Genomic DNA, 26,305 nt, shown 5'->3' on the forward strand with positions numbered 1-26,305 from the left:
GCCGGTGTTATTCAGCATGACTGGTATCATAAACATGAATAACTTTTGCAAAAGATAATGATGCGTTTATATTATATCTTGACTGTTTTTTAACCCTTATGTCTCACATATCTAAGACCCCATTTCAGGCCATTTAATAGCTTGAAAAATATTTAATATTGAGATTAAGTGTCATCACATTGATACTTAATTTGTTTCTCTCATGATTAAGTCAGAGGTGCTCAAATTTAATTTACAATTATTTAATACATACAGTGGCAAAATATGACAAATCAGCGCTATGCTTTTTGAAAAAGAGAACTCACTGAAAATATGGAGAGAGACAAAAACCAAAGAGTAGGAGAACGAGGAAGTGAAATCAGACGGGACATTAACAGCGGGTCTCTGTCTCGCTTTAGCCTGCCCCCTTGTGGTTGTTTTGAAGAAAACAAAATGAAGAAAATATATGCCTTGCTCACACAGACTCTCTCACTGTTTATCTCGCAACACACACCTCTATCTGCAGCTTTATGCGGCCATCGTTTAGGGATTTCATGTTTACCCGGGTTGTGAGGGGTGTTTCACTCTTTGAAGTGAAGTGCTGGAGGAAATGAGTCAGTGCTCCACCAGCACTGTGTCAAGCAGTAGCACTTCAAGATAACACTTTCAGTGTCAACAGATGGCCCACTGATATAATAGGATTCTTCCATAAGTATGTTAATAAGTGAATATTAAATAATGCTCTCTATCAGAAGCTTTTTAAGGATTAAAAATAAAATTAAAATGAATGCAATGAGTATTTACCACAATGGCCCCTGCTGGTCAGATAATACTGTGAAAAAATCATAATCATGTGCATATTTTATACCAATATGTTAATAATGAACTAATAATATATAAATCTATTATTTTAAATTGTATTTAATATATTATTATTTGGGGAATATAATTATCTTATGTTGAATTACTGTTACTGTCAAGTCATCATTACTGTATTTGTTTTTATCTCTATATTTATCTATATATCTGTGAGACTGTAAGTCAGAACATTGCAGGTTTACCAGTAACCAGCACATGGCAGGGGTCTATCCCAGAGCTCAGTGAAGATCAATTAGCTTACACTGCTATATATTGGAAACATCCAGAATTTGCTGTTCCATCTTGGGTCCCATCTGTTGCTGGATCGCAGACCATATCTATGTGGCAGCTGAGCTTGACCTGAAATGGTTTACGAGACAAATCTTATGCAAATCCATGGTTTGTGAAAGGACATTTTACTGCCAGATTTAAAGTTGTGGCAAAGGCAAAAGATTAGCTCACAGAGTCATGTTGGAAGCGTGGTCTGTTCTGAGTCTTATCTCTTATTCCCCATGACTCCAGCAAAACATTCCTGGCCTCTCTAATGTGCTTAGCTGTGTGTGTTGCTGAAAACACAAAAACCAGCATAACAGTGAGCGGCACTGAGTTTTCATTCAAGTAATGGCAAGTTACTGCAAGATATGCATTCACAATATATAAGATATTTAAACAGAGGTCCACGACACTGATTTTACATTCAGAAAAATTGCTTTCGTTAGATCAGCAGTCAGGATTCTCTGGTTTAGATATAAGATTATCTTGCTGTAGCTATTTTGAATCAGGCCCAGGTCTACGGGGGTGCTAAGCACCCTCAAACGTAAGCAAGAGCACCCTCAGTTGATACTGTAATACTGACGAAGCAGATTTGGCAGACACTCCATTGAATATTTGGTTTGCGCCCTGGAGAACGTCAAACGCATCCATTTACAACATGTTTTTGCAGTGGTGAGCAATGTTGCCAATCACAGACATAGTTGTTTATCTTTTGAACGCAATGGCCAATCAGAGGTGTTTAAGTTAGTCAGAGTCCACTCACTGCTCAAAACACCAGAGTGCTGAGTTACGCAAGCTCAGGAAACCTCTCATTAACAGGTTAGTTCACCCAAAAATTAAAATTCTGTCATTACTCACCCTCATGTCGTTCCAAACCCCTAAGACCTTCATTCATTTTCAAAAAAAAAATTACGATTTTTTTTTATGAAATCCAAGAGCTTTCTGACCTCCGATTGACTGCAACGTTAAATGACCGTGATTTTAACAGTAAAAAACTGTCAATTGGTTTACAGAAAGTTTCCGTACTATATACGGTGAATAACTGTAACAGATCTAACGGTACATTTAATGTAATTTTACGGTAAAATACCGTTAAATTCACAGTTTTTGGAATAACAATTCATTGTAAAATTTACAGTGAAAAAACGTAAATTGACATTCCCACAATTCCCTGCGTGACACTTCACATTTGATATATTTTCGTTGAAATAACTCTGTTTCTTCTTACTTTTTCTCATTTTTTTCTAATCAGTTATGTACATTAGGGGTTTATGCTACATCTAATGTTGTTAAATTAATGTTTATTGCATTTTTAAAATTTCATGCATGTTACCATGATGGTGTTTAGTGTGTGTGAATGACACTGTGTGCACCTTCTATATATTAGTATTGTTCTCCTCAGCTTGTGGAAAAGCTGCTTGTGATGAACTTTGATTCATCATGTGACTCTTATCACCACTGTGTTTGGTGACTGTCAGTGTATTTTAAAGGTGCAAAACAGATATTAGTACTTCATTAGGTTGGTAAATTAACATTATATCAGTTAATGAAATACGTTATTTTACGGTAAATTTAACAGATTTTTTTTACGTTGCTACTGTATTTTTTACGGTAAAGTTCTGGCAACCACAGCTGCCGGTTTTTTACCGTAAATTTTACTGGGATTTTTTTTACAGTGCACTTTCAAGGTCCAGAAAGGTAGTAAAGATATAAAATAGTCCATGTGACTACAGTGGTTTAACCTTAATGTTATGAAGCGACGAGAATAATTTTTGTGCGCAAAAACCAAACAAAAATAAGTTCACCAGCCATGGTGAATTTGTATCCTGACTATTAATATAAAACCCTATTTTTTCCCTTCAAAGTTCCTTAGCTGTTTACATCCTTAACGCAACCATTTAAATAATTTTTTTCTAAGTCTGTATTTCCTCTGTATTTCCATCTGCGAAATGAATGTGTACTTTTCTGTCTACAGTATCGTCGTGTATCACCACCTACAAGAAGACTCCTCCACCTGTACCTCCCCGCACCTCCACCAAGCCCTTCATCTCCATCACGGCCCAGAGCAGCACTGAGTCTGCGCAGGACGCTTACATGGACGGCCCCGGAACGCGGGGTGAGCCCGTCCTCCACTCCGGCCTGAGCAATTCCACAGAGAGCATTGACAGCATGAAAGCGCTGACGGCAGCCATCGAGGCGGCCAACGCTCAGATCCACGGCCCTGTCAGTCAGCACGTTAGCAACAGCACCATCACCATCAGCACTACCCCGTCCTCTCCGCTGCCCATGCCTGTTCCCGTTCCCATACCCATACCAGCCCTGGAAGACGTCCGCAGGGATGTGCTCAGGAAGAGCAGGTGCCTTTCTATTGGCATCCAGGTGAGTGAGAAAATATTCAGCATATTTTTAATCATTGCTTTCATAGTTTCATCATTCCTGTTGGCTATTAGAAAAGCATTTAGTAGATGAATCTTCAAATGAGTGTGGAGGTGGCTGGTTTACTATGTAATGCATTTAAACAGGTGGATGGACCTGAGGACCAGGAACTAGAGGACCCGTCCAAGTTCCAGTCAGTGGGGATTCAGGTAGAAGAAGAGCATGGGTGAGTCTATGGCCGCATTTACACTGCAGGTTTTGATGTCCAATTTCGATTTGTTGATGATATATGATTTTTTTTGATGACCAGATTACATCACTTTTAAAAGTGACTCATATCCAATTCTGCATTTACACTATAGACTTGGCGAAACAACCCAAGGTAGACATACTGACCCGGAAAAGCTTAGGCTGAAAAGGAATTAAAAACGGACACAGACGAAATGATAATCAACTTTTGCTGTCCGCACCATCTTTAAATGTCAGCAAAACATTGGTCTCTAAAGGCGGAGAAAATGAAGAGTGAAGAGAGTCATGTGATCACGGTTTGGTCTCCGTCTGAGTTGACGTCATTCGCCACCATCACTTTTTCAATGATGTTCGACTCGCATTGACAGATTTTGAAAGTTTTTTTATGTTTTTGAAAGAAGTATCTTCTGCTCACCAAGGCTGCATTTATTTGATCAATAATACAGTAAAAACAGCATTATTGTGAAACAGTTTTACAAGTTTTCTATTTCAATATTTTTTAAATGTAATTTATTCCTTTGATGGCAAAGCTGAATTTTCAGCATCATTACTCTTCAGTGTCACATGATCACATGTTCACGGTCAGGGACTATTTTTTCCAGCGGAAGGAAGGCATTTAGTTATTTTACTTCATGAAAGTTGCATTGATATATAGGCTACATAAGTTTGTTTTAATATTTGTATATGGAATTGTCGTTTTATAAACGCAATAAGCCCCGTGAAGCCGTGGTTTACAGTGAATGTATAACAGCTAAAGGGGGTTTTAGGCAATCTTGCTGACCCCAAATGTTTGACCTATAGTATATCTATACTCTTAATCTGTTTCAATCTGCTCAGTGCTGTTTATGTTTGATTAGCATCCAGTGATTCAGGACAGAAACCATCAAAAACATTGATGATGCCTCCAATATTCAAATCAATATGGATTTTTTTAAATTATCGAATAATCAAATATTTCCAAATCACTTCAGTCTTTAATGTTGGGCTATATCATTGTAGTTATGGGTAATGCTTTTCTCTAACTCTCTATTACTCTGTTTGCTCTCAGATAATTTACTGGTTCTAAAACATGTCTGATCCATGTGTATTTTATCAAATTGTATCGATCTATAGACTAGTGCTTTGGTTTGAAGTGAATATTCTGAAAAGTATTGTTCATCACCTTCAGCTGTTAAACTGCACACTACATATGGTGAGAGAGTGCATTAAAATGAAGGATTAAGAAACTCTGTATTAGGGAGACACTTTCACTTTATTAAACTTATTGAGCAGGGACAGGATTATCCCAGTGCGCTAAAGCTGGCACACCATGGCTCTTCTCAAAACTGCCTAGCTAGACAGTATTTTTAGGCACCATAGACGTGCTCCTGATGTCATAAATTGTAGACAACCGATTATGCAGCGTCCTAAAAGACCTAATTTTTGCCTAAATTTGAAGTACCACTACATGTTTCTTTCAATAAGGCAGTTCCACAATTCAATGTAATGAGCTCAGCAAAACATTTTCATTAAATATGGTTGAACAAAGCTAAAGGAGAGTGTAAATGTTTATTATGTCATTACTGAAAAGTGTTGACAGGAAACCAGCTTTAAAAGATGCATTATTTTATCCAATTTTCATGTTTGCTACATCTTTTTATTAAATGATCACTAGCTGTGTGCTTTAAATCAGTGTCTTTTGCAAATCACTTGAGTGGTGCTATTTGTCTGCCAAATAAATAGCTGTTAATGATGTTTGTGCCTGCAAAGATCATCTCTTACCAGTACAAATGGTGTCTATATAGACAGTAGCTCATGTAGGCAGTAGGCAGCTCATGTTTTGAGACAGAGCCTTTGACTACTGCTGATGAGTCAATGACATGCAAGGCCACGATGAAGAAAAAACTTGAAAAAAAATTGCCATTAATCATTATTTTGATCATCTCATATTTTTATATACAAACCCGATTCCAAAAACTGTACAACTGTACACTGTACAAATTGTGAATAAAAACAGAATGCAATGATGTGGAAGTTTCAAATTTCAATATTTTATTCAGAATACAACATAGATGACATATCAAATGTTTAAACTGAGAAAATGTATCATTTTATGGGAAAAATAAGTTGATTTTAAATTTCATGGCATCAACACATCTCAAAAAAGTTGGGACAAGGCCATGTTTACCACTGTGTGGCATCCCCTCTTCTTTTTATAACAGTCTGCAAACGTCTGGGGACTGAGGAGACAAGTTGCTCAAGTTTAGGAATAGGAATGTTGTCCCATTCTTGTCTAATACAGGCTTCTAGTTGCTCAACTGTCTTAGGTCTTCTTTGTCGCATCTTCCTCTTTATGATGCGCCAAATGTTTTCTATGGGTGAAAGATCTGGACTGCAGGCTGGCCATTTCAGTACCCGGATCCTTCTTCTATGCAGCCATGATGTTGTAATTGATGCAGTATGTGGTCTGGCATTGTCATGTTGGAAAATGCAAGGTCTTCCCTGAAAGAGACGACGTCTGGATGGGAGCATATGTTGTTCTAGAACTTGGATATACCTTTCAGCATTGATGGTGCCTTTCCAGATGTGTAAGCTGCCCATGCCACACGCACTCATGCAACCCCATACCATCAGAGATGCAGGCTTCTGAACTGAGCACTGATAACAACTTGGGTTGTCCTTGTCCTCTTTAATCCGGATGACATGGCGACAATGTTTTCTGGAAGTATTCCTGAGCCCATGTTGTGATTTCCATTACAGTAGCATTCCTGTATGTGATGCAGTGCCGTCTAAGGGCCCGAAGATCATGGGCATCCAGTATGGATTTCCTGCCTTGACCCTTACGCACAGAGATTGGTCCAAATTCTCTGAATCTTTGGATGATATTATGCACTGTAGATGATGATAACTTCAAACTCTTTGCAATTTTTCTCTGAGAAACTCCTTTCTGATATTGCTCCACTATTTTTCGCCGCAGCATTGGGGGAATTGGTGATCCTCTGCCCATCTTGACTTCTGAGAGACACTGCCACTCTGAGAGGCTCTTTTTATACCCAATCATGTTGCCAATTGACCTAAGAAGTTGCAAATTGGTCCTCCAGCTGTTCCTTATATGTACATTTAACTTTTCCGGCCTCTTATTGCTACCTGTCCCAACTTTTTTGGAATGTGTAGCTCTCATGAAATCCAAAATGACATTTTACAACCCAAGAGACATGTTGACTACAGGGGTCATTTCACATGATTTCCTGTTTTTTCTGCATGTTGGTTGCACCAAATGACATTGTTCTTCAAATCTTAATAAACAGTGTATTTTTTCTTAAAATATTTTTTCTAAGTAACATTAGTGTTAATAAAATTACTAATAAAGGATGACGCCAAATTACTTAATAAGGTTTTATTTTCAAGATTTTCAATTGACAATTTCAACATTTTTATGCTTCCTAAACAATTATCAAAATGAATATTAATTCAGAAATTAAATCCATTTTTATCATAAAAGTGCGTATTACTGTATGTACTGGAATAAATTGAGTTTCTTTCTTTCTTTCTTTCTTTCTTTCTTTCCTCTGTGCCTCAGTCATCGGCGGTTCACTCGCTCTAACAGCGTGACGGCAGCAGTACAAGCTGATCTGGACACTCCGGACTACACACCAGCTGACTCTCCTGTCACAGATTTTCCCTCTTCAGGCTGCTTGTCACGGCAGTACTCGCGTGATGCCGCCACCTCCACCGTCAGCATCCAGGGCTCAGGGAATCACTACCATGCCTGCACCTCAGACGACTATGAGGACGTTGGGTTTGATCCATCCATCCTGCCTCCACCTGACCCCTGGATTGATAGCGTAACAGAAGATCCCCTGGAAGTCGTGGGCCGCTCGGTGTGCCAGCGTGACGGCCGCTGGTTCCTCAAGCTGCTGCAGGCGGAGACAGAGCGCATGGAGGGCTGGTGCAGGCAGATGGAGCACGATGAGAAGGAAAACAAGCTACCTGATGACAGTGAGTGACTGATTTTACCCATAATGCCATAATAGAGTCTCATATAAATATCTTCTAATAGGTCGTCCATCTTTAAAGAAAGTCAAATATAATATTAAACATTATTCTGGTTACTTTTGTGTGCTCTGTACATTGTTTTGGCATGTTTGCACTAATAATAATGACAATGACTTTTATTTTAAAACAGCTAAATTAAATATGGAATGCAGGTGATTAGGGATGCAAAATTATATTTTTATTTGGTAACACTTTATTTTACATGTTACTACATGTACTTACTATAGTAATAACAGTAAATTATGCATTATTACAAGTAACTAACCCTAAACCAAACCCTAACCCTCTCTCATGTAGTTAATTATTAAGTACAATGTAACTACGTCACCTTAAAATAAACCATTTATTTATTTATTTACTTTTATCATTATTATTGTTTTTTTTTTGTTTTTTTGCTGAAACCACATGCAAAAGTGCAACAACTGTTTATTGAGATCACCCTGTCTGCATGAAGTCATCTGCCTCCTGCTGGACATCCTGGTCCTCACACTGTTTGCCTGAAATCTCAGGCATTGCTTTAAGAAATGCTGGCATCACACCAGACACTTTAGTCTCTCTTAATTATATTAATCATAATAGAGCTCCTTTTTTCAAGCCTGTTAAGTCTCAGAATGAGCAGAATTCCTCGTTTCTAGTGCTGTAGTTTAATGTGTGTATTTGATGCTCACCTGTTCGTTTGTGTGTGTGCCATTCAGTCCTGGGGAAGATCCGCAGTGCAGTGGGAAGTGCACAGCTGCTCATGTCCCAGAAGTTTCAGCAGTTCAGGGAGCTGTGTGAGGAAAATATGGTGAGTACTAACAGTAATGATAATAATTACACTCACATTCTACTACCTTGTGTGATACTTTTATGATTTATTTTAACGATAAAATCGAAACTATTCATAACTTGATGACTCACAATAATGGGGCATGTAGTACATGATTTTCTAGGTTGACTCCTCTTAAACATCATTTTTAGTTCCTAATTGCCTATGGCCAACGAAATAGCTGAGAGTGTCCGAAAATCAAAATCTACTACTTCTCAGTCTGATCCCTTTTGGTACATGCTTATCTAATGGAGAATAAATTGTTTGAGCAATTTCAGTCTGCCTATCGATTTGTTAATGGCTGTGGATTCTGGACTTTTATCAATACTCATTCTTTTGACACCATTTCACATAGTATTTTACTTGAGAGGTTGCCTTCCATTGGAATCACTGGTATTCCTTTTGATTGGTTTAGATCATATTTATCGGGTCGGCCTCAGTTCATTCAAATTAAAAGTTTCAAATCACGGACATTTCAGATTACTAGTGGTGTGCCTCAGGGCTCAGTTTTAGGCCCTCTTCTGTTTATTATATATCTATTGCCTTTAGGACAAATTTTCTGTAAATTTGGTACAAACTTTCATTGTTATGCTTATGACACCCAGCTCTATATGTCTTCAAAGCCTAATTTAACATTACCACCTTCCTCTCTTTTGCTTTGTTTATCTGAAATAAGTCATGGTTTACATATAATTTCCTTAAGGTTAATAGTGAAAAGCCTGAAATTTTGTTGGTAGGAACTAAATCAAAACTGCAAAATTGTGAAAGTATTACACTGGCTATTGACGATCTCTCCTTCCCTTCAGGTTAAGAGTCTGGGTGTCACTTTATCTTGAGGCGCATGTAAATAACATTACACGGTCAACATATTATCATTTGCGAAATTAATGATAGAATTTTCATTTTTGGGTGAACTAACCCTTTAGATGTGCACAGTGTAGAGAAAACTAATAGTAATATATAATTTTCCTTCTTCCACTTCTGTAACACCTCTTGACTCAGCAGAACCCAAATGCTCACCCGCGGCCAGTGGCTCAAGATCTTGCTGGGTTCTGGGACATGCTTCAACTTTCCATTGAGAATATCAGCCTAAAGTTCGATGAGCTTCACCAGCTCAAAGCCAACAACTGGAGACCCCTCGACCCCCCTGAGAGAAAGGTACAACAAACTTGCAGAATCGGTACAGAGTCATTGATATATGAAGAATATGAATGCAGACGTGCCAGATGCCTGATCGAAGGGCAACATTGCGTTTTTTCATTCATGTGCATGATCTGTTGCTTCCGTAGTGTGATATTATGCATTCAGGGGTGGGCATTGGCAATAACAAACCTCCAAAATCCACAATATTATTGTGAATGATTATTAATTTGCCTCCAAAAATGTTGCTTTTGCCTCCCTCATGTCGCTCTGTTGGTCTAATGTGACTGTGAATGTTTCTCTCACTCACTCTTAATTTCCTGACATCCTCTTCATGTTTGTTTTGTTTGTTTGTTTGTTTGACAGTGAGCTGTTTTCAGAAGTCATTCCATCTGGCACGCACCATGGGGGCAGCGGCCCCCAACCTATCACCCCTGCCGGGCCGTTCTCTTACCGCACTCAGTCGGCCGCGGAGCCGCGGCTGGCCTTAGCACTGTCTGTGTGCAGGTGTGCCATATTGCTGTCTCCGCTCGTCTTTCTCCGCCCGCCGCGGCGGCTAACTGACTGTTTGTCATCCCTGTTCAGGAGAGAAGGCTGCCTCCCCCAGTGCCAAAGAAACCCCCGAAAGGCCACCCTCCCCTGGCCAGAGACCGCTCGCTGGAGAGCACCGAGAAGCAGCGTCAAGAGGCTCGCAAGCGCTTGATGGCGGCCAAGCGAGCCGCTTCAGTGCGGCAGAACTCGGCCACAGAGAGCGCAGACAGCATCGAGATCTATATACCTGAGGCCCAGACCAGACTATGAAACTGCCAAACACAAAAACGCACTCACACATGAACGCCCAAGTGCAGAATTCCGCCATGAGCACAACACGTCACACAGATCTATATTTGCCTAATGCTAAGACCACTGTATATTAGGAGCGACATACACCAGCACCATGATAGCACAGTAGTAGTAATTTGACCTTTCATCATTTAAAAAATGACATCCAACATAGATGTACATCATATTTCTATGACCCCAAGATTTAGTCAGGACTTATTAACGCCTTATTTAATTTTACGCAAATGAAAACGAGGCTGTAGTTTGTATGGTTTCTTGTCCCCTGGAGACTTTTTGTAAAGACTGTTTTCCAGTACAACCAATTAAACATCCTGAACATGCAGTGGACGAAATGATTGAGATTCACCGGAGGAACCTTTGATTTTTTTTTTTTTTTACTTGTTTACAGTAAAACATTTCCTTAAACCAAGATTAATTTTTCTTTGACAAGCAACACTGCATAAAATATTAATACTTGTTTTCATAGATTGTATCTTGAATTTAATTCAAAAGTTTGGGGTTTGTTAGATTTGTTTGTCTCTTCTGCTCACCAAGGCTTAATTTATTTAATAAATATACAGTAAAAACAGTAATATTGTGAAATATTATTACAATTTAAAGTAACAGTTTTCTATTTCAATATATTTAAAATGTAATTTATTCCTGTGATGGCAAAGTTGAATTTTCAGCATCATTACTCTAGTCTTCAGTGTCACATGATCCTCCAGAAATCAGTCTTAATATGCTGATTTGGTGCTCAAGAAACATTTATTATTATTATTATCAATGTTGAAAACAGTTGTGCTGCTTAATATTTTTGTGGAAACGGTGATATACATTTTATTCAGGATTCTTTGATGAAAAGAAAGTTCATATTTATCAGCATTTATTTAAAATAGAAATCTATTGTAACATTATAAATTTATTTACTTTTGATTAATCTAATATATCTTTGCTGAATAAAAGTATTAATTTCTTTCAAAAGAGAAAATCTTACTAGCCCCAAACTTTTTTTTGTCTTACAACACTGGCAGATATCTTCCACTTATTTTAAACTTTTTTTATACTTAAAAGAAAAAAGAAAAAATAAATCTGCCAGTGGAATTACACAAAATACACTAGTATTACAGATGCATTCTCTGAAAAGTCTTTTTATGTCTTATACAATGTTGCTTCTCAACATGTATCTTGTTTCAAGGATTTTTAAATACTTTAACTGGAAGGTAGGGCAAATGCTTAAAGGATTAGTTCACCCAAAAATGTCATTTATTACTCACCCTCATGCCGTTCCACACCCGTAAGACCTTCGTTAATCTTCGGAACACAAATTAAGATATTTTTGATGAAATCCGATGGCTCCGTGAGGCCTCCATAGCCAGCAATGACATTTCCTCTCTCAAGATCCATTAATGTACTAAAAACATATTTAAATCAGTTCATGTGAGTACAGTGGTTCAATATTAATATTATAAAGCGACGAGAATATTTTTGGTGCGCCAAAAAAACAAAATAACGGCTTATATAGTGATGGTGGCTTATATAGTGATTTGGATCGCGTGTCAAACTGGCAAACTGCTGAAATCACGTGACTTTGGCACTCCGAACCGCTGATTCGACACGCTGATTCATTATGCTCCGAATCTTCCTGAAGCATTGTTTTGAAATCGGCCATTACTATATAAGTCGTTATTTTGTTTTTTTGGCGCTCCAAAAATATTCTCATCGCTTTATAATATTAATATTGAACCACTGCACTCACATGAACTGATTTAAATATTTTTTAGTACCTTTATGGATCTTGAGAGAGGAAATGTCATTGCTCCCTATGCAGGCCTCACTGAGCCATCGAATTTCAACAAAAATATCTTAATTTGCGTTCCAAAGATTAACGAAGGTCTTACGGGTGTGGAACGGCATGAGGTGAGTAATAAATGACAGATTTTTCATTTTTGGGTGAACTAACCATTTAATTATATACTACTGAATATAACATTTTTTAGATTACAGCAGCATTTCTTTACACCTCACATCATATTATCAATAGCTCAACTGTTCCTTTACAGCCTCACTTTCATTCACGTCAAATTAAATATGTCTACCTTGAATAAGATCATATGCACACACACCATTTGGAGCTCAGCCACTTTATATATAATATTTTTCTTTTTTTTATGCATGTGTGGTTACATACAGTTTGTTTGTAATCACATATACACACAGACATGATTCCACATGCATAGCGACCTCTCTCAGAGCCATAGGCTGACCTTTGCTCTCCGTGTAGATAAACGTGGGCATATACACACATATATACTTTATCATTTAACAGTTCTACACACAGACTTCTAACAGATAATAAACAAGCGTATTCACTCTGAGTGGAATGGGCTGGGGGTTTGTAATATAATCTGTCTGTACCTTTTCCCTTGAGGGTTGAAGGAATTTTATAGCAGGTTTAATGTTTTACTTCTTCCATCTGTCTCTCTCTTTCACACACTGTCTTAATCTGAAGATCTGAAGAGATGTGATCATAGTGAATTATGTTCCTAGCCATGTGAAGTAGGTAAACCCTCTCTCTCTCTCTCTTTCTCAGTCCATTTTACAAACTAGAAATACTGTATCCTATTGTCTTTTAGCATTTCTGTTTTTCTCAGAAGAGCAGAATGTTTTGCAATTTTTTCGCTTCCATCTCTGCCCTTTTCTTTCTTTTTGTAGTACAATTGGAAAATGATTACCACATAACAGGGTATTTTCAGCTAAAAGCAATACTCATATAAAATTCTAATCATACTACATTATTTTGATGTAGAGATTCTGTAAAAGTGATTCATCGCTAATGAAAAGATGCCTTCACTATTCCGTAGCCATTTCTGTTTCTTGTCATTCTGATGCTTGCTATTGTGAACGCTTGGCCACTCTTGAACAGTTCTTCTTCTTTTAAAACCTCTTTAGTCATACGTGGGACATTTAGGCACATTATTATATTCTTTAGTGTATAAAATACAAATAAACCTACTAATCATTTTTCTAACATAGATTTGGGGCCTTCTGTGGATTTTTATGTAGACAAGTAGAGGTACTCCAATGAGACGACTGCAAAAAAAAAAAAAAAATGACACTAGAAGGGGAATTCTAATAAAATGCAAGCTTTTCATCATTGTCCACAAGATTATGTCTTTCCAGTAGCAATTCCAGTGACTTAATTTCATGTGTGTTTTAATACTGTGTTGGGGCACAGGGGGAAGTTTTTTGTAAGCTTTGTGCTCAAAAGGGTTGTGACTCTGAGAGGACCGTGTGACTCTGCCTGATCAGCCGTGTCAGGTGAGCTAAACTAGCGTTAAACTCTCAGGAAAAGACGGAGATGAAGCGAGTGCAGCAAATTCAGGGTCTCCCAGTGGTGATGTTTTACGCGTGTATTTGTGAGCGTGTTTGCGTGTTAAATGCACACAGGTGTGTGAGTCCGTTTGTGTTTTAAAGAATGTATGTATCTTTATGGTAAATAGGTGTGTGTGAGAGCCTGTGCGCATTGCGTGTGTGTGTGAGTCTATAAAAGTGCTTCCTAATTTTATTGGTTAACACAATCTTTGAATTTTTCTGTTGGTTGAAGTCAAGTAGCCTCATGAACTCATGTACAGTATCAAAGCCCCTTGTTCTTATTTTAGTCTATATTGTTTGTACAAGAAAATGATGAGGATGTTCCTGTAAGCATGCAGACACAATTTGAGTCCTATAGATATATATCTGCTTTATACTATTATTTATTTATTTATTTATTTATGTACTTATTTACTTGTCTTATCTATTTAGGATTTATTTTATACGGTTTTGATTCTGTTTAGTGATCTGTCATGCCACCCTCATATTGTGAATATGTTGTACTGTATGTATAAACATTATATGTGCATACATACGATGAACAAAGAATAAATTCTTGAAACTTTAGGCCTATATGTCTTGACATGTATTACAAAACGTATACAAACAATATCCTACATAAAAATATTAATTCACTTTTTTTTTTTGTCATATCATGATGGGAAGGCGAACTGAACTTTTAGATGTTATGAATTGGCTGGGCCAAGTTTGTAATGAATGAATTTAAATGTATATTCTTGTTAATTTGGTTTTTTGCGGTTCCAATGGATATTAAAATAATATAACTTCAGTCGTTATGTTTATATAAAAAATAAATACTACTGTGTATTTTTTAGCGTGACTGACTGTAATGCTGTTTAGGGGCAGTTACCAAGTTCGAACAAAAGGAGACGCTGTAAAGAAAAATAACACTCGATGCTATCACCAAATAAATACTAGGCCAATGACAAGGATTTCAGGACAACATGAGCAATGGCATCATTCATGTGGTGGAGGATTTTAAAAGAACTGTTGGTATATCATTACAGGTAAGCAAGATTTGGTCAGCAACTTTGCTAATTAGCTTTTTAGCTGTTAGCAAAATGTTAATGGCTGGACTACCTGAGGGGCATGTGGGAATCTTGTTTGTAAACAATCATTAGTAGTGCTTGCAAAGCTAATTATTCCTCATACTTATTCCTCAAGTTTTACGTGAAACAAACAAGAATGATAGCTTATGTCAGTGGTTCTCAAACTTTTTATAGTGGAGTACCCCCAAAGGGATTACCATCCTTCATCTCTTCCACTTAGACTACAATTAGATGACCATGCATGTAATCTTTAGTTTTCCCTCATCGTAATGTCCTGTTCTGACATTTTTGTTTATTTCGATATTTTTGAGTGAATCAAAGTAATTTGCGGAAACAGAGCCAGATTTTTCTGTACAATGCTCTCTTCCAACACTAGGCGTCACTGATGATCCAGCAACAAAGCACTTGTTGCTCTTCTGTACCTTCCACCATCCCACACATTCTTCAGTTTGGACGGCCTATACTAATTATGCTATGTTAATGGGTAAGATATAAGTGTAACCCTATACACCTAAATATACTTTTATTTTTTAAAGTAGCCTATAGTTAAACATCATCGACCCCTTTTGTTTAAAGTAAAAACGGTCTGATGTTGCTGACTGATTCCCAAAAGCATCATTAGGTAAAGAAGTATCTATCTAGGCTATCTGAATACCTTGTAGGCTACTCTTGGAGTGATCCAAGAGTGACAGACTTTTTGAAGTCACCTGCAAAACCCGCAAATAATAATATAACTTAAAGCTTTTATTTGTTGAATTTGAAAATTATAAATGAAAAAAAAAAATCTAATATTTATAACCATAAACCTGTAGCCTATTTCTGTCTCCACCATATAGGCTAGCTAAATTAAAAGTAGCATATTCTTAACATTAGACAAAAATGTCATGGAATTCCTATGTAAGTTATGGAAACATATAACATTTTATTAGGAAACATTTGTTTGAACAGACAGCGACTTTAGTAGCCTATGATCGTTCATGTTAAGTGCGCTGTTGGGAAACCAAAAGGAAAATGTATAACCTTGTAGGCCATAGCTCTTAATGGCTTAAATCGTTATCAGAAAAACTGGGCCCTAGGTTGTCGTTTTTGCAAATAATGTAGCCTAGCTCTCTTAAATACATTAAATTGTATGTCTAAATAGGCTGTTTTGTTTCTCAGTGTCTCATTATGTTCATAAATAGGCCTGTTAGATCGTAAAGGACACGTTTTACAAATCGAAATTGTAAAAAACGTAAATAGCTTTGGACTATTAATGCATTAATAGCTACCATAGGGGTTGAAAGATTAATGTGAGGATAAAAAGCATTGCATAGTTTGGACAGCGAAATTATCAACTTTAAAAATTGAGTGTGAATCCTTTCTAGCCCATCTCGTTGATGATGTCAAAGGCCGTGCGCCCAATGAAATTGCTTTATTTTGCGCATAATTCAAATAGGCCTATAAAGACGTTTTTTTGTGTTTGTTTGTTTGTTTGTTTGTTTGTTTTTCACTTTTCTACGAACCGTTTTGGTATCGTTTTGAGTCGCCACTTGCCCATAAAATCCAGCCAAGTAAAACCTTCAACTGGTTTTTAGCCGAAACACGGCAATCATGTCTTGACTAGTACAATGCCAAATTTTACAGGAAATAGCCTACATTTATACATTTATATTAATAAAAGTCTATTATTGCGTATTTTCTTATATTTGTTATGTATACTTGCAAAGTAAAAAAAAATATGCATTTCATATTCATGCACTCTTTTTGTGTATGGTAGATAGCCTAAATTAGAGATTTTACGGAATTTGGACCTTAGTTCAGCACCTTTGGAGCTGACAGCTCCCGAAACGATGCGTTAACACGTTCTGCTTCATAATGAAGTTTGCTTTTTGGTTTGTGGAACTATTTAACTTGCCATTATGCGTGTAGCATTGTTGAGAACTATTTATTAGTAGAAATTTTAAAATAGATAATCCGAACAGACTTTTTTTTTATGTTAATCCATTTTTGAAGTTTTAAACTTGTCGACTAGGTTGTTTACTATTTTGCAGAATGAATGAATGATGAAGAAAAAATGGGACTGATGCACCAGGGCCATAGAGCTCCTGAAGAGGACGACCCTGCACCCCCGCGCTCCCCTTTTCCTCTATAAGGTTTATTTGCTGGACGCTACTCAAACACCTCACTAATCTGAAACAGCCTGAGGGCAGCCATATTTTCAGATTAACGCAGGAAAAATCAATTAGTCTAGGATGTAGTGAATCGATAATCTTCTTAATTTCAGCGCGAGGATAATAATAACTAGACTATATAACACTTTTATAGGTGCTGTTTACGCTTTTGAGAGGATTATGATTACGCTTCTAACTACATTCCCCAGTTCCAGATCCATGAAATCGATGCTGTTAATCTAGGATAAAATATGAGTCGTCCTTTAATTGGTTTAATCGAAGTTAAGTTAGCCATACCTATATCCGATGAAGTATCTTTCATACATTGAGATGCTGATATTTGAATGAAACCATTGTCTGTCTTAAATCTGAAGGGACAATGTATCCCCGTGTGATGTGCCACTTAAGAAAGAGTGCGTTATTTGTTCATCGCTGTGAATGCAGGAATCTCTCCACACCCCACGACTAGCGTTCTAATTTGTCTGGCAAGCTGGAGGACGAGCGCTCAGTGCGCTGTTGCTGCTCCTGTTGCTCTGGCGCATGTGGCTGGATTCCCAGGGATCCCCAGTGTTCTGCAGCTTGCGCTCCTAACATCTATGACCCCTCAAAGAGGCCGTGAAAACGCAAGGCTCCTGTAGTCAATAGTTGTCTACCAGTCAACCTTTTTGAATACCAGGTCAATAAATGTAAAGTGTAGAAACAATGAAAGCCACTTGACAGGCGCGTCGACAAAGTGTGGTGCCTTTTATCGTTTTACATTACCCAACACGCGAGGACCAGCGCCAATCACATTGTGTGGCTTTTGTTTCAACAATTGTTGGCTATTTGTTGCTGAAAATAGATTTTTTAAATGGCCCACGAAGGGAAGCCAAGTCAAAAATCATGTCCTCTAAAACAAGAGGCTTGGTACACCTATCAAGCCCATATTACCTTGTTAAGTAGTCCAATTATTGTCATTGATTGATTCATTTAAATCTAATCCTTTCTCTAATCCGGATTGACACAAGAGATTAAACGGATTAGTAGCGATTTCCACTTAAACAAATTGAAATTCTGTTCACTTTTTCCTCTCGCTAATCCACAAAAAGTTTCTAAATCAACTGTATCGTTAAAAATAAAATATTATTATAATAATAAATATTATTATCTTAGTTTTTAATATTTTTACCGCGTCGGTTCTTGCTGCTTGCAGCCTCGCCTCATGAACTGTAATGCACCATGACCTGAAATAAGACGTCTCATTTATAACGCGTAATATCTGTTCAAAAATCCATGTGTTGCTATTCCCATGCCAGCCCAAGGTCTGCAGCCGCGGTCGCTGAGATATGTGACATTGCTAAATTGATAGCGCAAAGGTGACGGTCACGGTCCTGTCTGCGCTTAATGGCTGAATGACTCGCTTTGCTGAACAACCGGTGGGCGTTCAGGTGCCACTTGTGTCGCGCCACAGTGGACTCCACAGGTGCACCATTCCAAATCATGGAGAGTTTATATACGCACTTGAACGTGAACTTTGTGTTCTTGAGTAAATAGTCGTTCAGTGACTTTTCTTATTTGTGTTATATAGTCTGATGAAAAACAAAATCATTTCTCATATTTTGGAATTGAATAATGACATTTCTGGTGTGTTTGCTCCTCGTCAATTTTTTAAACTGTCAAACAATAAGAGCACTCTTCCTAAAAAAAAAAAAAAAAAGAGAGACATTTATCAACACCTTTTTTAATATTCTAAATACGCGTTTTAGCATACAAGCTGTACGGCTGTTCTGTTCATTCACTGTCGGCAGTGGGTCTCTTTGAGTGCAGAGCGCGCAAGTGGTGTGATTCCCACGGATTGTCCCTCGCGTTGCAGCTTGCAGCGGGGTGCAACAACCATACACTCACCAGACCCTTTTTCCCTTTAACTAACAAAGTGACCCCCTCCATCTTTGTTTGAATAGCAGAGAATAAGGGTTGTTTATGGGCTCCAACCAGTTAGCATCTCAGGTACCAGCATAATTTGTTGTGAGGTGTCTTACAAACCTCCTCATTGGCGACCACTGTGAGGCACACTGCTCTTAATGCCAGTACCAGCCCCATACATAATAACCCTACCCGGCCCGCTGCTCGTCGTTCCTCCGCTGCATGATATATTTAGTCTTGTTTGTTATTCAAGGACTTGTATAATGATGTCTCGTGTTAAAAGAAAATATACAACCACACACTTTTATATGACAACTCCTTTTTTTTTTTCTTCTAAAAATCTAAGGGAATTTGTCGGTCAAAAGCGTGGCGGTCCCTGCTAATTGAACTTTACACTATTTATTTAAATGTATTTAAAAGCGCGCGCACACACACACACACACACACACACACACACACATATATATATATATATATATATATAGCCAAATCAATAACGCTATTTTAAACGTTTTACAGATATTTAATATACATAAAAAATAACATTATGATTTTAAAGCAGGATTTAAACTACAGAATATATTAGATTGGCTTTTTACGTCAATGTTATTACGTTAAATCATTTTATTAAAATGTATTAATAAAGTAAAAAATGTAAAAACATACCTTTTCCAAAGAATAATGTTTATGGACACAATATTCAAAATTCTTCACTGAAAACTGCTTTTTGGTTTGTGAAACTACCTGTATGAATAACACTAACATCTTTCGCCTTTGAATATCTCAGTGTTAAGAGGTAATTAACTTTTTAGGAAATTGAGAGACAATAGTTTAATTTGTCTTTCTGCAAATGTGTTTTGCAAACAGCGCTCCTCTTAATGTACAATCTTCATTCATGTTTGTTTTGCCATTCAATATTTTTCCGTCTGTTCAAGAACACGTATTGTTAAAGATGCGCTTTAGAGTGACTATAGGTTGTTCGTATTGAAAGCTGAAAACGCCTCCGCTTTACCACTGGAGCTCTCGCCTTATTCTTGTGATTGTTTCTTGAACAGGCGAGTGTCCACTGCTTTGATACAAACGTGCGGCCAGGCATCCTACAACCCGTGATTGATGAGAGACCTATTCTTTACCCTCTCTGCCTCTTAAATGACAGTTCCTTTCACTGACATCACTCATACACAAATGTTTGTGCTGTATTGTGTGGACCTCGTGGACGACCAATGGGGCTTTAACATAGCTGCACGTCTTGATAATTAAGAGGCCGATGGAAGGGGCTTCGCGCACGCGAATGGTGGGCGCTTGAATGGTTACCTGCTTTAAGAGGAGCCTCAAGGTGACAGGGTCAACAGTAGGCCTACCTACCTCCCTGACCCCTTAATTACATATGATAACTGGGTGCGCTTTATCCAGTCACTGCAAGACAAACGCCAAACAAAATTAACATTTAAGTTTCAATAATTAAGAGGGTACACCATGTACCCTTAAAGGGTTAGTTCACCCAAAAATGACATTTCTGTCATTAAGCACTCACCCTCATGTCGTTCCAAAACCCGTAAGGCCTTCGCTCATCTTCGGAACACAAATGAAGATATTTTTGATGAAATCCAAGAGTTTTTTTATCCTCAATAGAAACGCAACGAAATTACCACATTCAGCGTCCAGAAAAGTAGTAAAAACATCATTAAAATAGTCAACATGACTACAGTGGTTCAACCTTAATGTTATGAAGCGATGGGAATACTTTTTGTGCGCAAAAACAAAACCAAAATAATGACTTTATTCAACAAATTCATCTCTCCTCTGTCATTCTCCTACGATATTTTCGTTGCTGCGCTTCCAGTTTCTGAACATCGACTCAGTATTGGCCGACGCCTGCACATGTGACTTTGACTATTTTATCGATGTTTTAATACCTTTCTGGACCTTGAATGACGGTAATTACATCGCTTTCTATTGTTTTTTTTGTTTGTTTGTTTGTTTGTTTTTTTTAAACTTGCATTTTATCAAAAATATCTTAATTTGTGGTCTGAAGATGAATGAAGGTCTTACATGTGGAAGGACATGAGGGTGAGTAATTAATGACATAAATTAAAATTTTGGGTGAACTAACCCTTTAACTGCTGCTATTTTGTCTGTTTTACATCCGAGGAACCGATAAATTACAAAATACCACAGAATAATGTAAAATTGATAGAAAATTCACATGACAAAATTAAGTTATATATATAATATTTTAAACATTAATGCATTGCAGTTATGTGATTTTCATTTATTATTTTGTACCATAAAATATCAAAATCACGCATTTCTGTCATTTAGGTCGATTGAAGTATATGTAAAAAATATACAATTTAAAAACAAAAATAGGCCTACATAGAAAAACTTTTAATTTATTGTGGTCGTTTTTTAAGGTTTGACTGGGACACTGACGGAGAGATGATTTCTGATACAGTTGTCAATATAGGCAGTCGCTTTGTCGACAATTTAGGAGCATGTCCTGTCTCGGTGTTTTGGGCTCAGGGGGCGTGTTCTGGGGGAGGTGGCCTGTCAACATGCCTTATCCTAAGGTGAGCTGCCTCAGCTGCGGACGCTGGGGATGCTTGGCGCTGATTGGTTGGCGCTTACGGTCAATGGCACGCGACTATGGATGTAGTTATAAGAGTCCTCGCGTGCCGCCTTTCAAACCGAACCAACTCTTGAGCATCAAGAGGAAAGCTAGAAAAGTCGGCGATTGTTGTTACTGGGCAACACCAACACAGCACAAAAAATGGACACTGTGTTGGATCCATTCACAGGCTTAGACTCCTTCTCCTCCCCTTATTTCGACGACGATGACTTCTTCACGGACCACTCTTCGAGAGACCACTTAGACACAGACGACTTTTTGGACGAGGACGTCGATTTCCTCACCAGTCAAATCCAAGAATATTACAAGGACAGTCGGATAGCGCAGGACGGAGATTACTGTGACGTTGGCAACTTCTCTTTTTCCTCGTCTTCTTCGACTTTCTCGTACGGATGCGCTGACAGCACCTCGGAGCTGTCCCCTCACAGAGACGGTCTCTTACTGAAGAGGCGGAGGCGCATGAGATCCGAAGCGGAGATGCAACAGTTGCGTCAAGCGGCTAACGTCCGGGAGCGACGGAGGATGCAGTCCATTAACGATGCTTTCGAGGGACTACGATCTCACATCCCTACCCTGCCATACGAGAAGAGACTTTCAAAAGTTGACACTTTACGTCTGGCAATCGGCTACATAAACTTCCTTGCAGAACTTGTGCAGTCCGACATGCCAATCCGGAACCCACACAGTGATACATTAAACCAACCTAAAAAAGTCATCATTTGCCACAGAGGAACAAGTATGTATATCTTTATGATTATTTTATTATTTCGTCTTTATTATTATTATTATTATTTACTGTTGATGTTATCATCATTATTTAAACAACTTTCGTTTTTTTTTTTTTTTTTTTTTTTTAGGATCCCCATCTCCAAACGACCCAGACTACGGCTTGCCTCCTCTCGCCGGACACTCTCTTTCATGGACTGATGAGAAGCAGTTAAAAGATCAGAACATCATTAGAACAGCGAAAGTCTGGACACCAGAGGACCCACGAAAGTTGCACTTGAAATCATCCATAAACAACATTGAGAATGAACCTCCCTTTAACTTTATTTCCTAAGGCAGTGCCGTTATTATCCTGTATACACATTGTGTACAACTGAATTGTATGGATATATCCATTTTTTTTGTTTTTTTTGTTTTGTTTATTTGTAATATATTATTGTGTCTATCCATGTTTCAGCTTTTTAGTCTGAATTGAACATAAGGCCACTGGCAATCATTGTGTGTATTTAATTGTTTTAATTGTGCTGTAATATATTTTTCTAATTTAATACGGATTTTATGTCAAACAAAACATATTTTTATACAAACGAAACATGAAAAATCGTCTATATTTATACTGATATGATGACTCAATAAATTTGTCTATAGTATCCCACGCTCATGTGTTTGAATCTTTCGATGTCCCAATGGGCCTATATAAAACAATTCCTACCACAAAACTGACTCCCAAAATATCTATTTTGTTTGTTCAACATCAGTTTGATTCAAAATGAAATAATTTAGGCAAACGTGCATCACTTGGTACAATACTATATAATTCTATTTTTTTTACAATATGATAACATCAATAGAGTAGGCATATATGATGATATATCTTGTAGACAGGTCATCTTTTATTCTGTGACAATGAATAGGCCAGAGTCAAATCGTGCGATTAACTGTAACTAAAACGTCATTTCTGAATAGACACTTTAATGTGAGGTGTGAAGCCTTGGATATAGTGTGCAACAACAGCTGAAAGATGTCACTATTTATCATTATGGAAATCTGACGGACCCTCGCTGTGACTCTGACAGTTTGGGTGAAAAATAAATAAATAACTAAACAGGAGAGGAACGAGTATGTTTTAAAGTGTGGGTCCAAATTGCTAAAAGAGGCATGACGTTTCCTTTGCCTTGGGCAGTTGGCCTGGGTACACTGCAGGTGCTCAGAGGCTAAATTTTCCCGTGGTATCCACTCGTGTTCTATGTACCCAGTTGTCTCTACGTCAGCTCTCGCAGTTATTAAGAGGTAGCCCAAACACATGCCCATGTCCACATGTCCAATGTAAACTCATGAAGAGCGCTTGGAGGCTAATATCTTGGATGGACTGGGACTGGAATCACAGGTATTTATTTAATACTGTAAAATCTTATTGTTTGTTTTGTAATGTCTAATCTTTTTTGTTCTATAATTAATACACTGTGTGCAATCATACAATAAGCGGAAGCATTATTACATTTTTGCTCTTGTTAACAAATGCTTACCGTTTACTAGCCTAATGTGTTTACTTCCCTATTTAGTTATGTACGTTTATTATGTGGAGATGACCATTTAATCAGTGTCAACAATAACTCCATTGTGAATTCTCTTAATGAATTAAATGAAATCTTAACTGATGGACATAATCCAACTTTTCCATGTATTAGCGCCTCATTAAACGCGTTGATTCCTGCTATCCAGGGCGCAGGACTAAAACCATGTAATCCCATTATGCTCATTAGAAAGTCAAATGTTAGCAAGTCAGACTTAACTAAGATAAAGGACCCAAACGTCTTATGGCGATTTCAACTATTTGCCCGTGGTAACATTTCAATTTGATTAAGGGAAGAAAATGCGGCTATCATTGTATTTTGGCATCTTATACAAGTGAAAAGAGTTTTTTTCAAAAACAGGCACAGTACAAAACCCTTAAAGCATCTTTTGGAAGAGCGCCGATGAAGCGGAAGAAAAAGGCTGATGCACTGGATCTTTTCAGGTTTCCATTTTGTCACTTTGGGGTTTTGGCTTGGCAAAGCTTAAAAGGTGACCGTTTATTGCTTGTCAGGTTTATACCCGTTATTATGTGTTCCAACGTCCCACAGTGGGTAGCTAATGGTATTGTGCAGAAACTGGAATCGCTGCAGGGCGGTTTCATGTAGGCTTTGCAAAGTTTGGTCAGATTTGATTAATTATGTACAAAGAAAAAAAAAGTGAATAAAAAAGTTGTTCCACTCTCTTCCTGTGCGCGTTAAAGCAGACAGATTTTGCGCAGTGACATTTTAGGAAACTAAAGGCACAGTCGCCGTCATTAATTATGAGCCCCATATAGTCAACACTTATAATTATTAAAGAAAGTGAAACGATTACGCACGGTTTAAAACTATCAGTGTCAACAATCTTAGGATGCGCGCTAAGCTGGGAACAACGCCTATCAAGATTCTCATAAGCTTTAAATCTGCTCATATTCGGATTATCGCCTGCAAAAATATGGAGGATAAGACTGAAAATCTTTGAGTCCAGCGCATTTTCATTAGTGCATGGCAACAGTGGCATCGGGGTGCCAGCTGCCAGCTTGAACAAACACCAGTTGATTCCCCGATACCCAAACTCTTTAAAGCCTACTAAATCCCCCATGTCCAAGCGGCCTCTGGGGGGTACAGCGTAATCCTCAATACAGCAAATATATCACTAATTATTTGTCCAAAAAAATATTAGGCTACCTCGGGAGGGCCCAGGCTAACAGGTGCTTGAGAAAGCCGGGCTCATCATGCACCCCGGGTAGGGGGACTTTGTTGCCAAAGTACAGGCTGTCCAGGCGCCCCTAGTTTTACACGGTGCTGAGTCTGCAGATAATTGCCATGATATCTTTATTGCTAGGACTGTGCTCCGAGCTTTAAAATATCCGTCCCTGTCGAGTTTCTCTCCGATGCACCTGGTATTTCAAACTTGTTCTTTTTGTGCGCCTGGGTCCTGGACAGCAGCTGCTTAAAACAAGCAAAGAGGGAGGCCCGTCTCCGTCTACAACGTCTCCAAGACGTGTTGGCATGGTTTTCTTGTCTTTAATGTACCATTAGCCTTTGTCCTGACACAATATGGGAACAGTAAAGCATGACGTGCGTTATAATAAAACACATTTTCAATGATCCACCCGGATTTAGGGCGCCAACACGAGCCAGCCGACGGGATTGTTTTGTCCTCCAAGTCCAGGGGCAATAGACGCACTGCAGTGGCTTGATCAAGCCATTAAATTTATGTCCACCAATGTTTCACGTGCAGAAAAAAGGACCGGAGCACTGCCTCCCAAGGACATTGATTCCCTCGCCATCACCTGGCGTTCGGTTTAGAGGGAAGGGTAATGCGAGGCGCTCCGAAAAGTGACTCCGTTAACATAAGGCCCTCACCATCCTGCTCCATTGTTTCGTCTTGTTAATAACTCATTACCCGGATTTAACAAATCCTCCATTGCATATGTTTGGTGTCTCCATATTTTGATCCGTACGATTAAGCAGATGTTACGATTGAAAACTGAAAAGTCCAAGGCTACTCATGTCTGAAAGGAGAAGAGCGGTCTCCGCGCGGGACTAACAAAGAGCCTTGGAGATCTTCAGAGAGACATTTACGACCAATAAACAGACTTCAACCTGCTCTATTTCAGCCATTGTGTCCTTTTTGAATAATTAAGGTTAATAAGAATAGGTTTTTTTTTCTTTGAATGCCAGGACCACAGGTGCGGGGTGACGTGATGAATGATGTGCCTGATTTTTGCCAAGCTTGAGAGCCCTTCTCTTGGACCTTCAAGCTGATAGAAAATATTGTCATTTCTTTAATTCACAGCATTACTTTCATTCAGAACAAAGCCGGGTGATGAAAAGCTTATGTTGTAATGAAACAC

At 38.2% G+C, this 26,305-nt stretch overlaps 3 protein-coding genes across 13 annotated transcripts in view; 2 read left to right on the forward strand and 1 right to left on the reverse strand.

Moving 5' to 3' along the window:
* The window catches only part of dlgap1a (discs, large (Drosophila) homolog-associated protein 1a), a 138,207-nt gene extending 127,046 nt beyond the window's left edge, over positions 1–11,161 (forward strand). For 3 of the 6 annotated variants that reach the window (XM_048162941.1, XM_048162946.1, XM_048162945.1), the window contains exons 7-12: positions 3,086–3,489; positions 3,633–3,712; positions 7,295–7,713; positions 8,466–8,557; positions 9,581–9,736; positions 10,304–11,161. In XM_048162941.1, coding sequence (XP_048018898.1) covers positions 3,086–3,489; positions 3,633–3,712; positions 7,295–7,713; positions 8,466–8,557; positions 9,581–9,736; positions 10,304–10,519 — 1,367 coding nt within the window. In that variant the 3' untranslated portion in view covers positions 10,520–11,161. Of the gene's footprint in view, positions 1–3,085; positions 3,490–3,632; positions 3,713–7,294; positions 7,714–8,465; positions 8,558–9,580; positions 9,737–10,084 lie in introns of all 6 variants that reach the window. The other 3 variants (XR_007180786.1, XM_048162944.1, XM_048162947.1) reach the window with 3 other exon arrangements.
* lg17h10orf67 (linkage group 17 C10orf67 homolog) overlaps positions 8,336–26,305 on the reverse strand; it is a 43,716-nt gene continuing 25,746 nt past the window's right edge. Inside the window, exon 17 of one of the 4 annotated variants that reach the window (XR_007180789.1) lies at positions 8,336–8,539. Coding sequence is in view for 1 of the 4 variants with exons in the window: in XM_048162949.1 (XP_048018906.1) it covers positions 8,532–8,539 (8 nt within the window). In the remaining 3 variants the exon portion in view is untranslated. The remainder of the gene's footprint in view (positions 8,540–26,305) is intronic. The other 3 variants (XM_048162951.1, XR_007180787.1, XM_048162949.1) reach the window with 3 other exon arrangements.
* Positions 12,430–23,040, forward strand: ptf1a (pancreas associated transcription factor 1a). 3 transcript variants are annotated; one of them, XM_048162954.1, is made up of 5 exons: positions 12,430–14,943; positions 15,362–15,469; positions 17,016–17,117; positions 21,452–22,402; positions 22,524–23,040. In XM_048162954.1, the coding sequence occupies exons 4-5, from the start codon at positions 21,808–21,810 to the stop codon at positions 22,724–22,726; spliced, it is 798 nt and encodes a 265-aa protein (XP_048018911.1). In that variant the 5' UTR covers positions 12,430–14,943; positions 15,362–15,469; positions 17,016–17,117; positions 21,452–21,807; the 3' UTR covers positions 22,727–23,040. The 3 variants fall into 3 exon arrangements, with proteins under 3 accessions (XP_048018911.1, XP_048018910.1, XP_048018912.1); XM_048162953.1 differs by lacking the exon at positions 15,362–15,469; XM_048162955.1 differs by lacking the exons at positions 12,430–14,943; positions 15,362–15,469; positions 17,016–17,117 and having other exon boundaries at positions 20,748–22,402.

Source organism: Megalobrama amblycephala, linkage group LG17 (genome assembly GCF_018812025.1).
Source record: "Megalobrama amblycephala isolate DHTTF-2021 linkage group LG17, ASM1881202v1, whole genome shotgun sequence".
NCBI lineage: Eukaryota > Metazoa > Chordata > Actinopteri > Cypriniformes > Xenocyprididae > Megalobrama > Megalobrama amblycephala.